This window comes from Scatophagus argus, chromosome 6 (genome assembly GCF_020382885.2).
Source record: "Scatophagus argus isolate fScaArg1 chromosome 6, fScaArg1.pri, whole genome shotgun sequence".
In the NCBI taxonomy this organism is placed as follows: domain Eukaryota; kingdom Metazoa; phylum Chordata; class Actinopteri; family Scatophagidae; genus Scatophagus; species Scatophagus argus.
In genome coordinates, this window is record NC_058498.1 from 12,214,733 (window position 1) to 12,232,713 (window position 17,981).

A 17,981-nucleotide genomic window follows, 5' to 3' on the forward strand; every position below is an offset into this window, starting at 1 on the left:
GAAATTATGTAATTTCGCAATAAATAGTTAATCAACAACTATTTTGATAATCATTTCATTTTGAAGTTATTTTGTAAGCAAAAATAACTAAATGTTTTCTGTTTTTTGTCTTTTGTGATGGTAAACTGAATGTCTTTGAGTTGTTGAAATCAACTACATTTGCAAAATATTTGCTGATGTTATCATGGGTTCTGAAAACTGATTATTTACATCAAGATAAATAACAAATGACACAAAGATGCAATTTACTACAGAAATATTTTTTCTATATATAACACAGCTGAAGTTTAGAATACAGAACAGTGAAGATAAATCTGTTTTTTTGGGGGGGTTTTTTTGTTTTTTTTTTTTGCTCCCACAAAAAAAGCATAAAAATCCAAATTAGGTGCAAGGTCTGGATAGGGCCAGGAGACAGCTGTGCCAAGTCTCATCCCGGCACACCACAGTTGGCCTGCAGTGGGCTCATTGAAAAGGATCTCTCTCCATTAGGACAGGATGAATTTTTAATGGGGCCAATGAAAGGGAGCAGTGGGATAGGCTTTTCCATATCTCTGCACGAGCTGCAATCAATGAGGCAAGATGAAAGTTGCCCAGCCCTTGGTTTCCTTTTGGAGTGGCATGGGGTCAGATTAAGTCTAACTGACAGCCAAGACACACACAGTAGCAGTTAAGGTGTGTCAGACCAATTTCCCACTAAACACATGATGAAGTTCAAGATTAGCTTGTTAACAGAAGCATTCTGTATACTGCTGCTGGTTTGTTGTAAGTGCAGCCTAGAGGTAGACTATCCTTAAAATATAAGACATTAGCAAATGCAGGTATGTATGTGTTATTCATGTTTCTGGACAATTGTACTCAAAATGAGAACTAGGTAATTCTTCTATACTAGTTTATAACTCACTGCATAGGTCTGAATGTCCTCACATATGATTTCGAGAAGTTGGATCATACGTACAAAATCATAACCACAAATCTGCTCCTATATCTGAGACAACTACATACAATAATCACTGTAATCAGTACTGAAAATCCTGAACAGTTTTATTGCAAAATGTACACAATAACAGGTTTTTGCCATAACTTAGATGATGACATAATCTCACGTCATCTCAGGATTTCTGTCTTGTCATGTCTGAAGTTACTCAACAAATTCATAAATGATTGCTCAAAGGTTGATATAAATCGTGCTAGTCCAGTGCAACTACAATTCAACTTCAGTCACAAACGGTCAGCTCATTTTGATAATATTTCTTTTGTCATTTTTGGGTCAAAGATTGACTTTTACACAAGACTATAAGAAATAGTCAACTCCACTGCCCTGTGCCTTCACTGAAGAGATAGAATTCATTAGCCAGCTGAGAATCAGAGTCAAGGTGTCCAAAAGCACATCCTTGGCCAATCAGGTTCCTTGGCCTATTGCTTGGCAACTGAAAGGAGAGGGAGGGAGCAAATTGACACTGTAAAAATAGCACATCAGTAGGCTAGAAAAAAGAAAGACACACATGTTGTTGAGGCTATAAATAGCCTCCTGGAGCCTGGAGCGAGGATCGTGTACATCTCAACTTTATTGTTGCCTACAAATGAGGCATATTTGTTTCAGTGCAAATTTGGCATGGGTTGTGCACAACAATCAGAGTTTAAGGTAACAGTCAGACAACTGGATAAAATCATTTGAATGTGAGGGTGGTGTCAGCTCTTAGGGAGGAGTAACAAGAGCTGACTGCACTATCCCTTTATGACTGTGTCAGGAAAGGCTCTAAACTAACAACAGGTTGGTACATGTAGGCAGTGTTGGCTATGTGATGTTTTGGAAAGATGCAAAGTTACAATGGAATAATGCATTTGAATGTACTGTGACAATCAATAGTTTGCATGGGGAAGTTTCCATGCTTGAGAGGATTTGGGATTTAATGGCTTACATGAGTAGCTTATATGATAACTGATCTTTTGATATTATCTCATGATTACATCTGCTTATTTTTCAGAAGCAAAATGATAAGCTGTGTGCTGTATATAGTTTTAACATACTGCCTCATCACTACAATGGAACATTGTTAAAATGGGTTGCACACGTCTTTCTTGTAACGTAGGAGTAGAGCACAACATGGCCAAGAATAGAGCCATCACATCACATCAATTCAGTTTCAGAGAACCTCTCAAAAATGAGCAGTTCTGTGAAACTGAATTAATATGATGGATCACAGGACCGCTCAAAAATGAGCCCAATACGTGGGTGATCAAATCAAGTAGAGATAATGGGACATCAATCTGAAGTAGCTTCTCAATGTCTATTTTTATCTGCACGTTCCCATTTTTTGCCCACATGTGGCGAAGCGCCCCAACAACCTCCATGTAATACTTCCACTGTATCAAAGGCAATTAAAAGGTGTAGCAACAGTAGAACCTTAAAAGGCTTTATCAGGGCTGTCTTATCCACCAGACATCTCCCAGGGAGGCTGGCCGTTGCCAGGGTAACCCTCACAAATGGCAACTGACGTCAAGAAGGTAGGAGAAATACCAGGGAGAGCCAGAGCTGCTATGCATAATGGATTATTGAAAAAAGGGCCCTCTTGAAGAGTGCAAAGTGACTTAAAATATGCGTGCCTTGCTGAGCTCGCCACACTTCACTCACTCTCTCTCTCTTTTTCAGTGTGATGAGGAAAATAGCTGTTGACAGTTTCAGGGTTTTACTTGCTGACTGCCACAGCTTGGGCTTGACTGGCCCAATTTAAATGATCCATCTTGTGTCAAACACTGCTGATGAACTATCTACTCACATTATGGTCCTTTTCCCTGGGTTGGATCATTATAATGCCATTTGGCAATATTTAGTACTCTTGTCCCGTAGGCTGGAGTATATGTACTGCTGTGTGTCAATGTGAAAGCAAAACCTTCCTCTGCTGTACTTAAATCAGAATGTGTGACTAACTGCACTTCATCTAACCCATCTAAACCAAAGCAAGAGAGATTAGGAACATTACCATCTGCAGCAGGTTGGTTGTGTAAGAAGGATACACAACCACATTCATGCATAGGTTCTCAGAAGTGATCACTTCAGATCGTGTGTCAGTCCAGAGCATAACTACCAGCAGCATACTCTGTCCTTGTGTTGGGTTCTTGTCTAATCTCAGTGCTGTTGTTTGCCCATGAGAGACTGCCACAGCGGCAGCTCAGTGAAGAGCCCTCATTGTTTCTCTGATAATGCTTCTCGCATTGTGTTGGAGTCACACTATCAACAGTCAAGACACCGATTGTGAAGTCAGGTTGCCTGATGGTAAAGGCCAGGTACTATTGCCAGTAGGATTGCCACTGCCAATTGTTTTCATCAATGATTAATCGGATGGTTCATTTCAAAATTTACAAATTAGGTTCAATTAGTCCAAAGATTAAAAAAAAAAGAAGCTCATCACAATTTCTGAGAGCCTAAAGTGATGTGTTCAGATTGCTTCTTTTTTTCATCTAAAAATCAAAAATCCAAAGACTCTTCATTCACTATGTCAGAACCAGCAAATATTTGACTTTTTTCTTGGAAAATTGATGAAACAATTAGTCAATAATTAAAATAATGGGCAATGGGTTTTTTTTTTGTTGTTGTTGTTGATTAGTTAATAATCTGGTTGCTATCCAAATGAATACATTAGGACAGAGTCATGTACATGCAATGGAGAATTGACAAGGTATTAATTTTGGGGCAGAGGTGGAGATAGATGCAACAACACTGATTACTTGGTCATTTTAGAAACAAGTTATTTGTTGATGACATGTATGTTAAAAATAAATATTAACATATATATTATATATACTGTAAGTTGCTCCAAGTAACCGCACGTTACATGTCTGCAATGAACATAGAGGGGTTAATGAACACCAGAAAAGTTGGCCTGAAGCTTGTAACTTTTGTTTCAGGGAGAAACTGCAGAGGAAATGTGCAACGAGAAGAAGTGAGAGCGTTTCAGTCCAGGGGAATCCCAGACACTTCTGTAAATCAGGGGTGCAACAAGCAACACAAAGCATGAACTAACATGCTCTGAGTTTCCAAAGAAGTGAATCACACAAGTCATGTATGGGGGGTAAAAGATTTAAAGGAAGTGAGGAACAACCCTGATGTGCTAATGCAATCCTTTTCAAATGACTCCAGTTACAGCTGCAACACCATGACACCAGATAATTATTAATTTATTACCAAGAGCCCTCATTTATTTTTGACTTGACATTTTGGGGCACCACAGGTCTCGAACACAAAATGAGCCAGCGGTATGACTTCTTGGTTGCCTAAAACCCAGACAGAATCCCTGATGGCAGAAATATAGATCGATTTGATGAGCCCACAACCAAAACACAACAGTCACCAGTGCTCCCTCTGTTAGTCCTGGCTCCATAACCATCTCCATTTTAATTCAAATTAAGCTTTTAGTGCAGATTTAAAATCTTCTTTAGGCACTTTTTTAAAAAAAAAACAAAAAAAACAAAAAACTGTAGGGATATCTCTCTGTGGACATTTTACCAAACTATATAATATAAGAATTAGCCTGGCAGTAACACACTGTAACAATAAATCTCAAGATAAAAGAATCTAGAGGAAGCACCAGACAATGTACACACTAATGTACACCAAAAACAGTTAAAGCTTTTCTACCTTTGTCCAGTGCAGATGAATAGCAGAGGAAGCAGACGTTTTCTGCATACGTCCGAAATGGCACTGATTGAGAGTCGTACTACCGAGCGCTGTCGTTTCAGTTCTTCCTCTCAGCCGAGAGCGTAGATGCTGCTGGGAGGAGCAGTAAATGGAGGGGGAGACAGAACTGGAGTATGAGGTAGAGAGTTGCTGAGTGGGAGGGTGAGCATATGGGGGGCATGCAGGATGGGAGATGGAGTAGTATTTCTATTAAAGGGACAGAGTTTATTTCTTCAGAATTAAAGTGAAAGATAAAATATAGACTCTGTCCTGTACATATTGTAATGCTGTCTTCATATTAACCTAGAGTACATGGTACATGGAATTTTCAGTTTGCCTCAATCTGTGGCTTGTGATATTTAAATGACACACAGAACAACTGAACATTATAAAGATGACCAGCCTGCAATGAAACAGTTGGCATGTCTGACTGTTCTTAAGTTTTTGAGTTTTACTGGTCTTTAGGGACTGTTGTTGCTTCATCTTCCCTTCTCTGTAAAATTTTTTGAAAAAATAGCACAGGCAGTCCACACAAGCATAAAGCCTTTTATTTGTTGTTTTATGTGTAACTCTTTTGGTCTTTAGATGGAAAGCACCATATAATCAATGCTGTAAAGGAGATGCAAACATCCAGGACTTGAATCTATTAATTTAAAAAACATAAAGAAAAAGAAAAAACAAACTTGATGACATCTTAAGAGTGTCTGTTTGAAATTCTTTTTGCACTGCAATGATTTGATCTACACGGTAATAACGTCCACTCAAGTTTTTCTTTCACAATAAATGTAAGGTTTATTTTTTTATAAAGTACAAAGTATCTGGTACAGTTATTCAGCGCTCAAACTCACTTTCTTAAGTGCTTGAAAAGTGCAAACCAGCCATTTGAAGAAACAGTATTTGACCTTTCACAAACTAATTTCAAAGAGTTATTTCAAAACCAAGAATAACAACTAAAGCAATAACCAGAAGTATGTAGATATGATACAGGAAAAATTAAACCAAACCAAAATTTATTTCTTTTTTTTTGCTAGAATTCAAACTGAACTGTTTGTAAAAATGCAATGACACATGTCTAAAATTTGTGAGACAACAACACTCTGCCTCTAAACCATTTAGTGTTGTCCTTTCTGCTTCATCAAATGCTTTGAACAACAAACCACTTGAAGGCTTCACTCAAACTTGATTCCCTGGGCCAGAGGAAGATCCTTGCTGTAGTTTATTGTGCAGGTTGAACGCCTCATGTACTGCTTCCACGAGTCACTGCCTGACTCTCTTCCGCCTCCTGTGTGTTTCTCTCCACCAAAGGCTCCTCCGATCTCAGCTCCGCTTGTAGGAATGTTGACGTTCACAATGCCGCAATCTGATCCTTTAGGCCCCAGCCAGCGGAAAACCCGGCCCATATCTTTGGTAAAGATGCTGCTGGACAGGCCCTGTTTGACCTCGTTGTTCCAGGCAAACGCCTCCTCTTCTGTCTTGAACTTGAGGACGTACAATATGGGGACAAAGGTTTCGGTCTGGACAATGGGAGCGTCGTGAGCCAGCCCTGTGATGATGGTAGGCTCCACGTAATTTCCAGGGCGGTCCATTACCTTGCCCCCACAGACAAGAGTGCCACCCTGCTGCTTGGCCTGCTCAATAGCTGCCAGATACTGCTCCACAGCTTGTTTGGTGTGCAGAGGCCCATACAGGGTGTTGGGATCCCAGGGGTCTCCGATGCGGACTTGTTTGTAGGCCTTGGCAATCCTCTCGACCACTGCGTCGTGGACACTCTCATGCAGCATCAGCCTCCTGGTCGTGGTGCAGCGCTGGCCAGCAGTTCCCACAGATGCAAAGACAGCAGAGGGTACCACAAGATTCAGGTCAGCATCCTCAAACACGATGATGGCATTGTTTCCACCAAGCTCCAGCAGCTTACGGCCAAACCTTTCCTGCACCATCATGGCCACCATCTTCCCGACGTGGGTGCTGCCTGTGAACGACAGCAGATCCACACGCTCATCCTTCGCCATGGCTGTGCCGATATCAGCGCCTCCACAGGTCATGGAGCAGATGGCGCCAGGCAGGTTGTTCTGCTCTAGCACCTCAGCCACAATCTTGGTAACTGCAACACTTGTGAGAGGTGTGGTTGGAGCTCCTTTCCACAGGCAGACATTGCCACAGGTTAGAGCGATGGCATTATTCCAGCCGTAAACAGCCACGGGGAAGTTAAAGGCAGTGATGATACCAACAAGACCAACTGGATTCCACTGTTCAATCAGGGCGTGGCCTGGTCTTTCTGATGGCAGGACAGGACCACCAATCATTCTAGACAGACCAACGGCATAATCACAGACATCAATGTATTCTTGAACCTCTCCCACTCCTTCAACATAGATCTTTCCCATTTCCAGAGACACCAGGCTCCCAAGGTCTTTAATCTTCTTTCTAAGTGCATCTCCAATCTGCCTCACAATCTCCCCTCTTTTGGGAGCTGGAACATCTGCCCACATCTTCCAAGCCTCCCTTGTCTTCTGTACAGTTTCTTCATACTCCGCCAAAGTTGCCTGAGTTACTCTGGCAATCGGCTCATTATTGGCAGGACAGTATGATGTGATGACCTCTCCGCTGCCTCCCCAGCTCCCATTGTAAACACCAGGGTTGTCTTCAGACAGACCCAGCTCTTTCAGCCAGGAGTATTTGGCCTGGTTGATGAGAAGACCTGACATGGCTGCTGACTGCTGGCAGCGGACAGATCCTAAATTATTTCTCAATAGGAGCCTGCTGTGCTGGGCAAGGGTCAGAGTAAGGCAGCGCTGCATGAGTGCTGGAAGCAAACCAAGTTAAAAATTAATTTCACAAGTTAAAAATTTTGGAAGAACATTAAATAACTGTCTTCAAATGTTTTCTCTTGAATCTACAGTTCAAAGATATTTGGTTTACAATAGTTTAAAATCAACAAAATAAAAATCCTCACATTTGAACCAGACAATGTTTAATTTTCCTCAGCAGTTTAACTGATTCTCCAAACTATAAGGTCTTGTTCTGCTGTTTCAAAGGTCAAAAATGAACTCTGAATTTCAAGATCAATAAATAACTTGAAAAAGCTGCGTCAGTCGAGTTGCGTTACAATGCAGCATACAGTGAACATGTGCTACAGGCAATGTGACAGTCAACAGCTGTTGACCAGAGAATGCTGGTATAAAAATAGGAGCTTTTTGTTCCAACTTTGTCTCTATGAATGCCTGAAGTAAATATTTTGTAAGAACGATTAATTTTGACAGTCTATTAACTGTTTATTATCTTAATAAGCAAAAATGGCCAAATTATCTGGTTCTATCTCCTGACGAGTGAGGGTTTTCTTCCTCCTCTATGATATGAAGCTGAATTGCTTTGGGTGTGTGTTAGCATAAAACAAGTAATTTGAAGATGTCTCACTGGGCTTTTCCTGTTTTTAAGAAATTCAATAAACCAATTGTGACAGAAGCATAAAGTCAATAGAGCAGAAGCCACAAGTTAAACAATGGTTTGCAGTGGTGGAAGAAGTACACTAATTATCTACTTGAGTGAAAGTAACAATACAATGCAAATGTTGTGGATAAAAAATTAATTATGTTTGGAGTAATAGTGTAAAGATGTATAAAATGAAAACACTCAAGTAAAGTACAAGTACCTCGAATTTGTACTTAAGTACAGTTCTCAAATAAATGTACTTAGTTACAATTAGATAACCACTGCTCATTATACCTAATGGCATTTGTGGGTGTTTCATTCAAAATATTTTATGGATTGGGCAACCATATACCTTATCATACCTAAACTAAACCTGCAGTTAGTCAAACAGATCCACTCTATGCGCTTGCGCCATTAATCCACCTTTGCAAAACCACGAGGCTGACGAAACTAGAACTTAATCACGATTTTCTTGAAGAAATTAGACAATTAACGCTATAATATAACGCTGAAAGTAAAGCCATAAATAATTACGTTTGCATTTTCAAATCCCAAATTCTGCATGTCATAAAGTCGGTGCTGCCACTTCTGCAGCATGACATGACATGGTCGCCGAGTTTGCTGAGTCTAAACGACCGTGACTCAAGGTCCAATAGTTTGCACTTGTTAACATTACCGTGCTGTTATAAAGCCTGCACTTACACTCGCAGTGCGTCAGCTTTTAATGAGTAAAAGTACATTTCTGTTACTTGCAATCAATTTTTCACTCACGTCGATATCAAGTTCGTAGGGCCACGTCCACTCCAGAGCATGGAAGTACTTGCAGTTGCTTATGTTTCCGTCACAGCTGAAAACGGAAGTACTAATGCAGTGCTACGTTCTGATTGGACAGTTGGCTCTGCGCAGTGTGGCGCCTGCTTTGTTAGATTGATCCATGCTAACGAAATTCCTTTGTTGTGATTAACCGTTTAGCGGTTGTGATTCTGCAATAGTAACTTATATCAAGAAAGTTGGTGTTGAGATTATTTAGACGATGAGTGGCGGAGTGTATGGAGGCGGTGAGTGAGATCTTATGATTCAAATAATGCAAAACTTATCCACGTTGTCCCGTTCTGTAGCTTTAGCCAGCTTTGCAGTTAGCTGCCTGTGCTAGCTGTGCTAACCTCTAACGTCTCCATAAAAATTAAAGTTGTATTTTTCCTAGCATTATCAGTCGTCATGAATTTAATAATCCATCCGCTTGGTATCATATTAAATGCGTCGTGCAGTTGCCTACGCGCAGTTTGCTAATGTAACGACCATGTAAACCAACCCCGGCACTGCCTAGCTAGCTAGCAAGGAAATGAATGAAAGGGGGGTTTGCCGAACTCATGAACACATCCCGTTATGTTTGTGTAACTTTAACCTTAAGTATAGTTTTCTTACGTGATTTAGCGAAAATAGAGAACATTATATTAAACATAACCTGCTATTTTTTTACTCTGTTGATATTCCCACAGCTAAGAAAAACTGTAAATGGTTTTCACAATTGAGATAACTGCTTTATTAATTAGATCTGGATAACTTCCTCCTGGCAATTGACATTTACGATAATATTTGTGTCAGTTAAATTTAGCAACGGGATCCTTGTGCAAGCCATAAGTGACCTTTATTACAATATCATAACGTTATAACACAGTTGATGTCACTGAAACACCACAAATGCTGTACAACAACCTGTGTAGCATCTTTGCACCTTTACACTACATGCCTTGTTCTCAACTTTTTATTTTCAAATGGATATTGTACAATGGACATATCAATTTAAAGTATCAGCAGAGGAGTTTTTATAAATAAATAAGTAGTTTGGCATCCACTCCAATCTTGAGCAGTATGTTGGAATTTTGTACTTTATAAATGTATAATTAAAGTCATAATTGATTAACTTTGTTTTTTTCATTTGTGTCTGCTTTCACAAATTAATTTAGCACTACAAGTTACTATTAAGCTTTTTTATTTTAAGAAGTCTTAATTGATAAAGCACTGAGATCAGTTACTACCAAAGAAAGCAGATGAGTGCAAATACATGGAGTACAAGCAAGTACATTGAGTGCAAATATGACTAAAAATGTGTGATGGCATTGCATCCCTAGCTTAATCATCTTTTTAAAATTACTCTTACATTTTGAATTTAAATCAAATTTGAAGTCATCTCATTTCTGCAGATGAGGTGGGAGCTTTGGTGTTTGACATTGGCTCATACTCTGTAAGAGCTGGCTATGCAGGAGAAGACTGCCCCAAGGTAAGTGGATCACTCATGACCTGATTAACTATGTGTCTTTTCTTCTTCTGTCATCTTCATCTTCCCTCTGGGGGTACGTCAGTATCAGGAAATGAGGGCCGTCGCCCTGGAGACAGAAAGCATAAATTGAGTTCAGATCATTCTGGAGTGCTTGCTTGGTTTTGATGTATTTGTGCTTTAGTTGGAGTTCTTTATTGTGTAAATATGAGTTCAATAAGAGAAGTGTCAGAGATGGACACTGATTTTCTGTACTCTCATTGATCTATGTAATCATGGCCTCATGCAAATGTTAAAGAATTCTGGTCATCTGTAGTAAAAATATTTTTTGGTAAATCTTGCCACACAACCTCCCATACTTCTACTTTCCTGTTTGTTTTCAAAAATAAGATGTTGTCCGTATACATCATGCACAATCATTTAGCTGTATCTGTTTCAGGTCGAGGTGCTGTGCATGCTGGCTCATTGTCATGATGTAACTGTGACACTGGAACACTTGAATAGAACAGTTATTGTTGATGTTATTAGTACCATCTGTTCTTTTCCTGCTATGACAATTCACTGATGTGAAAGAAGCCTATTGGATAACTCAAGTCCTTCTGGCTTTGAGTTTCAATGTACAAACATTGTTGAGGTAATGAATGAGTCAGTACAATCAAGTCAAAATGAAATCAGGTACTTTTGAGCATTTCAAAATAGTTCTAATCTTTGTCTTTAGAAGTCAACAGAGCATTGCTTCACCTTCACAGTTTCACAAAAATGGGATTTTTTTTTAAATTCAGTGTTAGGATGGGGTTGATCTTCTCATTTGTTCTTTTGATTGATATTTTTCAAGTAGTGTGCGAGAATGTTTTAATGTTTTGACCTATTTTGTTGGATCAGGCGGACTTCCCCACGGTGATCGGTGTGACCCTTGACCGAGAGGATGGCAGTACGCCTATGGAGACAGACGGTGACAAGAGCAAGCAGAGTGGCACTACCTACTATATTGATACCAACCAACTGAGGGTACCCAGAGAGAACATGGAGGTCATGTCCCCACTCAAGAATGGCATGAGTAAGTGGCAACCGATTTTTTTTTCCTTTACTTCTTCATGTATTAAAATCCAAAGAACATTTTGTTTTATTTCTTTGAGGATGAGAGGACATTAATATCACATACAGGCACAATACAGTTTGTAATCCAAATGTAATTGATCGACCGGGTTGTTTTAAAAATCTTCAGAGAAATGATGCAATTTCCAGCCTGTTTGAACATGCATTGTGTGTGTGTGAGAGAGAGAGGAGAGAGAGAGAGAGCATGGTGTGTGAGACCACTCCACTTTCTTTTTGTCATGGTCTGTGACGTAGACTCATCAGTGAATATTTATCATCCTGTCTGCTTGATCCATGTCCATAATTAGACTGGTTTGGTCTGACACCCTAATTTGTAGATGAACTTCTCACAGCCCTTACTGACATACAGATAACTGCTGTTCATCCTGAATATTAATGAGATTATTTGAAGAATGTCTAGTGTCCTTCTGATGGAAGGCAAACCCCTTTCCGTCCTTGGCTTACCGCCATGTCTGGCTGACACTGATCATATTTTCCTCTTATGATTGGTTTGTGCCTAAATCGTGGATCTGTTGAACATTCGAACTGATGTGTGTCGCGTGTCCACAGCTGTTCTTGGTGCTGAACTAGAAATAAGTCATTGTCTTTCCCCTGTTTTGGTCTGAAGCTCAGTTTTGCCCTCAGATTTCCCAATTTTTTTTATTGCTCTGTTTCCTGTAAATTTTGTGTGGTTTTTCCTCACATTTATTCAACATTATTTAACTAAAACTATATTGTTTCTTAAATTGACAACTATTATCCAAAACAGAACAACAACTATTGATTGATAGGCTATTTTTTATATTTTTATTTTATTCTTTTTTTTTTTAGTAATAAATTATTTGTTTAGCCTAAAATGTCAAAGAAAATTGTGAAAATGCTCATTACTATTTTCAAATAATTTAAATCCAAATAATTTAAATTTTACAGTGATATTAAAATCCTCATTGGTGAAGCTGGAACCAGTGAATGTTGACCTTTGTCTTAAATGCTTCAAAGAAATTATTGTCAATTGATTCCTGACTATTGACCAGTCAGGTAATTGCATCACTTTGTCCAAAGGATTTATTGCCAAGTCTGAATTCTCGGCTAAAGCCGCTACATTTTGTAGGTGTGTTTGGTTTCCGTCGCCTCGGTAAAATCAGTGATGACGGATATGAAAGAAGCGCTCCGGTGAACTGACCTAGCTGATGATTCTTGTCAGAATCTGGTCCATTGGAGTTTGGCTGTGAGGCTATTTAGAGACGAGTGTGACACCAATCTTAATTGCAGCAGAACAGCACCATGGGACCACAGGCTCCCTCAGAGGGCTGACCTGGAACATTGGTGCCTAGTGCTCAAATTATTATCTAAAAAAGCTCATCATCGCTCTATTTTCTCCTCCATCTGACCCAGCAATGGTGATGATGAAAGATGCACATTTTTTTCTTTTTTTTTTTTGTAGGCCTGTGGAGAATAAAGACATACCTTGAGAATATAGCTGCTATGCATTTGGATTGTTCTCTGTGATAAAAATCAACATTTTTTCCATTTTAAAAACACCTATAAGTACACACTATTTCTGAAAACTACATGAGCAGCTTGAACATCTTTGGCCATCTAATGTTAAGCACAAATAGTTGATCTTGTCCTTTATTCTCATATTTGTAATAGCCAAATATTGTTAATCAGCAGTAATTTGACTGTGGTTTGACATTTAACAAGCCCTGCCCCTGATTGCTCTTCTGCTCTGTTTACAGTTGAGGATTGGGACAGTTTCCAGGCCATTTTGGATCACACCTACAAGATGCACTTCAAGTCTGAACCCAGCCTGCACCCAGTGCTCATGTCAGAGGCATCGGTGAGTTAGCATTTGTTTTGAGTCTGAAAAACACAGGGTACTGTGATTGTACTAAGGCCAAATGACATTCATATATAATTTGAAATGCTATAAGATTTGAGTTCTCTATAAGTTTGTATTTTCAGATCTTGTTCTCACTTAAAATAATAACTTGCTAATTACTCATAGTAGCAGGTAACCTTTGGAGATACTGTTTGTTTAAGGTATTGTGAAGTGAGGATTTGTAGTAAAGATTGTTTCCTCTGCTGGTCCTCACTGAGAAACTTCATAGTTTGTGTTGCGCTGACAGTAATCTGATTTAAAGGGCCTATTTTCTGTTTTGTTTTGGCAGTGGAACACACGAGCGAAACGAGAGAAACTAACAGAGCTGATGTTTGAACATTACAACATTCCTGCCTTCTTTCTCTGCAAATCTGCCGTGCTTTCTGCGTATCCTTTATTACGTCGCTTCATGCAGAAAAGGGTGGGACAGAGCCGAAGGGGTCATTTAATTGCCCCTTTACTGTTTGATAATGGTCTTAGAGTATCATTTCTCTTCAGTCAAGTCCGTTGATCTGATATTGTATCTGTTATATGTTGAATTATATTACATTTCCTTTACTCTGAGTATCTAAGCTTTGCAAATGGGAGGTCTACAGGCTTGGTTCTGGACAGTGGAGCCACACACACCACAGCGATTCCAGTGCATGATGGCTACGTCCTGCAGCAAGGTGACCAATTGCCATAAATCATTCATCATAAGCTGACAATCTACCTGCAGAGTTTACTTGGTCTACATATAAACCAGGGAGGGGATTCATCACCTGAGGAGATTCGTGTAAATTTATTATCCAAAATCCTCCTGTCCTCTGCTGTTTACGGTGCCATCTGCTGGTTGGCGAGTGCACTTCAGCTTTGGCAATCAAGACAGCTGTACTACACTGTATGTTTAAAAAGTACCTGATTTAAATTGCTTTTCAGGATCAGACAAAATCATGTTGTAGAACACTAATATAGTACTTTCTGCAGGTGAGTGAGTCAGCAAATTGCTAATTTGAGGAATTAGGGGTCAGTAAGGGCACTTTGTGGTCATAGTGATTTATCAAGTTGAGGGAGTTTGTATACTTTCATGTAAACATGGTCCAAATCTACTGCGCTCCTTCAAGACATTTGTTATATATTCTCTCTGACAGGCATTGTCAAATCACCCCTGGCTGGAGACTTCATGAGCATGCAGTGTAGGGAGCTTTTTCAAGAATTAAATTGTGAAATAATCCCCCCTTACATGATTGCATCAAAGGTAAGAGCTTTGTGTGGAAACCTCATGTTAAAGAATTTCCTTTTGGTGTTTCACAGGTGAAATTGTATATTTTCAATATTCGAGTATCTTGTATTTGGCACATCTGACTAGAGCGTGAAACCTACAATCTGAATGAGTTTCTTCATATTTTATTTATGGCACATGCATGTGGAATTCAAGTCAGCTTTTTCATGCTATTAAACAGTATGTGGACAAAGATACCTGTCACCCGTCATGCAGGACAGGTGACGATGATGTCTTAAAATACTCTTGGATGAACATGTATGTGCTAATGCGGTTTTTAACTCAAGGTGTGTTTTGAATGTTACGCTAAAAACATTCATACTGTAGACATTTTTTTCCCTGTTATGTTATCACTGTTATAACCAATTCAGCTATTAGCCATTTTTAAAACCGGTTGCTCAGAATGTTAGCTTACTGACTCATGCGTTTACGTGCATGTGAAACAGTCAGGACTGACCGATCATAAAGAATCAGCCTGTAGCCTGGAGTACAGCTGACCTGGGGGTTTAACTTTACTCTTCAGTGTGTGTACCCTGGAGTGTTTTATTTACATTATGTACCTACACGGACTGTATTGGTCTTAACTGTCGTATTCCTTCACAGCAGAAAATGTGAACCACAGTGTTTGTCGTTACAGGATGCTGTGCGGGAGGGATCTCCAGCCAGCTGGAAGAAAAAGGAGAAACTACCTCAAGTGACTCGCTCATGGCACAACTACATGTGTAATGTAAGCAGGAAACTCTTGCTTTGATTTAGTTGTTATGCATGATCTTTTTGTTGCATGTGTTCCAGCTTTTCTTTTCTGTCTCCAGTGTGTGATCCAGGACTTCCAGGCATCTGTGCTGCAGGTGTCAGACTCGCCATATGATGAACAGTAAGAGCATTATTTGCAATTTAATGTGAATCTGTCTGAATTCAACTTCTGTATGTCTGGGATTACAGCAGTATGGTGTGTAGTATTGAAACCTGCAGTTATTTGAGTCGTGGGTTCCTACAACAAACATTTCCTTCCACATGGATTTCAGTTTATGCAAAAAAAACTTACAGTTTGGTGTGCACATAAACGTAAGCGTGTGTGGTACAACTTGATGTACATGATCCTTTACTTTAACGCTCTTCTTCCGTGGAGGTTTAAATGCTAAAAGTATGCATCATCTGAAAGGTTAAAATGTCAGTTTCATCACAAAATAAACTAACCGATAGCCTCCTTGTCTTTCATCAGGGTTGCTGCGCAGATGCCCACTGTACACTATGAGCTGCCCAACGGCTACAACTGTGACTTTGGGGCCGAGAGGCTGAAGATCCCAGAGGGGCTGTTTGACCCCTCGAATGCCAAGGTGTGTGTGTGTGTGTGTGTGTGTGTGTGGGGTGTGGGGGGTGCACTCTAATGGACCATTAGTTTAACTGGGTAACTGGGCAGCAAAGATTGCTAAACATACTCCATGGCTGAATACTGACATAAATGAATATTTTTTTGTTCTGGTTACTTCAGGGCCTGTCTGGAAACACCATGTTGGGAGTTGGCCATGTGGTGACAACTAGCGTGGGAATGTGTGACATCGACATCCGGCCGGTGATTATCTATTAATTGTTTCAGTTTTTTTGGCGGTTAAAAAATCTTGCCTATTCTTTGAGACCGTTGAGTTCAAATTGCCCCTAAATCTTCAGCGTTGCTTGTGTTTCAGGGTCTGTATGGCAGTGTGGTGGTGACTGGAGGAAACACACTCATTCAGGGCTTCACAGACCGACTGAACAGAGAACTCTCCCAGAAAACCCCTCCAGTGAGTTAATCCCACTACATCTTCACCTGTTCTGGTTGGCATTACTATATTAGGCTTTAGCTGACAACAGGCTGCAAATTCAGAATATAGTGCTGCTTGCTTGCTGTTATCATCTTAGAAAGGCATTGCTCACAAAATTATTAATTTCTTACATGGTGTTGTCTTCTGACACTAGTGAACGTTGATCTGTTGCCTGACTTTGATGTTTGTTCCCGATTTGCAGAGCATGAGGCTGAAGCTGATAGCCAACAACACGACCGTAGAGCGTCGGTTCAGTGCCTGGATAGGAGGCTCCATCCTGGCTTCACTTGTAAGAACACACAGCAGCAAAAATTGTGCCCTTGGAATATATTTTAAAACCTTAAAAAAAACCAAAAAACTTTCTGACAGGAAACTATGTCTCACACAATGATGGGATTTAAAGCAACAAGCAGAGCTGGATCATCTTGTTATTCATCGCTGATATTTTTCATAATGAGGGATCTGCACAGTAGCACTATGGCAGTGATTCCCGAAGATTTAAAGGGATATTTTGTATTTTACCTCTGTGATATATTACATAAATGTATTTGTGTTTTCAGTCAGGATAAAATATTGAAACTTACGATACGTGCAGGTTGACTGTTTTCATGTACACATCCATTTTGATGACAGCTGTCTGACGTTGTATATCTATGTCTTATTTATTCCAAAGCAATTTGTTTCCTGATGTATTCAAACCAAGAATGTTTTCTCTGTCTGCCAGGGAACCTTCCAGCAGATGTGGATCTCCAAACAGGAGTACGAAGAGGGTGGAAAGCAGTGTGTGGACAGGAAGTGCCCTTGATTTCAACACCCAGCCACCGCTACCCTCCTTGTCACTGTCACAGACAGAAGCTCAACATCACGAGTCGTTCACCTCTGACCCTGGACTCAGGAACACTTACAGATGATTGCTCTTTTGTATGATTTGTTTTAAAAAATTAGTTTGTCCATGTGCCACCTGTCTATGATTTTTTTTTAGTGAAAATCACACAAACATCTACAAAGGAAACCGCATCATGATGAAATGAGGTTTAATTTTCTTGTATATCATAACCATCAGTCTGCTGCCTTATCGTTAGGATTGTTGGCGTTTAGTTGAAAACCTACATCTTTAAAAAAAAAAAAAAAGTTTTTCTGGGATTGACAAAAGCGTGAGCTTGCTTCCTGTTGTCCATGCCTTTTCTCCCACTTTGGACAGAGTCTGGCATTGTCTCAAGGCAATTAAATATCAGCATGTTGGTCCTAAAGTTTGTGATCAGACTTGGGGAAAAACACAATGTAAAAACCAGTTTTTTCTGCAAGGTTTCTGTAGAATACTGAAAAGGTCAAATATGGGTTATGTGTATTTGGAACCTGAACAATTTGAGGTGAATGTCTTTTGTCTATAAGCCTTTCTCTCTTCTGTGTAGTAAGTAAACTCATAGGCCAGTCAGTGGTTGCCTATGCTCATCGGTGTGAGTGTCCGCTCAAATTAACCTGTATTTAATTTTCACTTTGCTTGTAATTGGCTATATGCAGTCTTTTAAAAATAAAGCCCTTTTTTGTTAAATGATTTC

The 17,981-nt window shown here is 39.7% G+C and overlaps 2 protein-coding genes across 2 annotated transcripts; one reads left to right on the forward strand and one right to left on the reverse strand.

Annotated features, from left to right (window-relative positions):
- Nucleotides 1-5,447: 5,447 nt before the first annotated feature.
- aldh7a1 (aldehyde dehydrogenase 7 family, member A1) lies at nucleotides 5,448-9,012 on the reverse strand. The gene is made up of 2 exons (XM_046392836.1): nucleotides 8,876-9,012; nucleotides 5,448-7,478 (listed from the first exon to the last, which is right to left on the reverse strand). Exon 2 carries the CDS (start codon nucleotides 7,471-7,473, stop codon nucleotides 5,845-5,847), a length of 1,629 nt encoding a protein of 542 aa, XP_046248792.1. The 5' UTR covers nucleotides 7,474-7,478; nucleotides 8,876-9,012; the 3' UTR covers nucleotides 5,448-5,844.
- On the forward strand, nucleotides 8,994-17,974 carry actl6a (actin-like 6A). The gene is made up of 14 exons (XM_046392837.1): nucleotides 8,994-9,162; nucleotides 10,309-10,385; nucleotides 11,265-11,439; nucleotides 13,217-13,317; nucleotides 13,649-13,746; nucleotides 13,933-14,027; nucleotides 14,490-14,596; nucleotides 15,258-15,347; nucleotides 15,433-15,494; nucleotides 15,843-15,957; nucleotides 16,113-16,193; nucleotides 16,306-16,401; nucleotides 16,625-16,711; nucleotides 17,147-17,974. The coding sequence occupies exons 1-14, from the start codon at nucleotides 9,138-9,140 to the stop codon at nucleotides 17,225-17,227; spliced, it is 1,290 nt and encodes a 429-aa protein (XP_046248793.1). The 5' UTR covers nucleotides 8,994-9,137; the 3' UTR covers nucleotides 17,228-17,974.
- The last annotated feature ends 7 nt before the right edge of the window (nucleotides 17,975-17,981 follow it).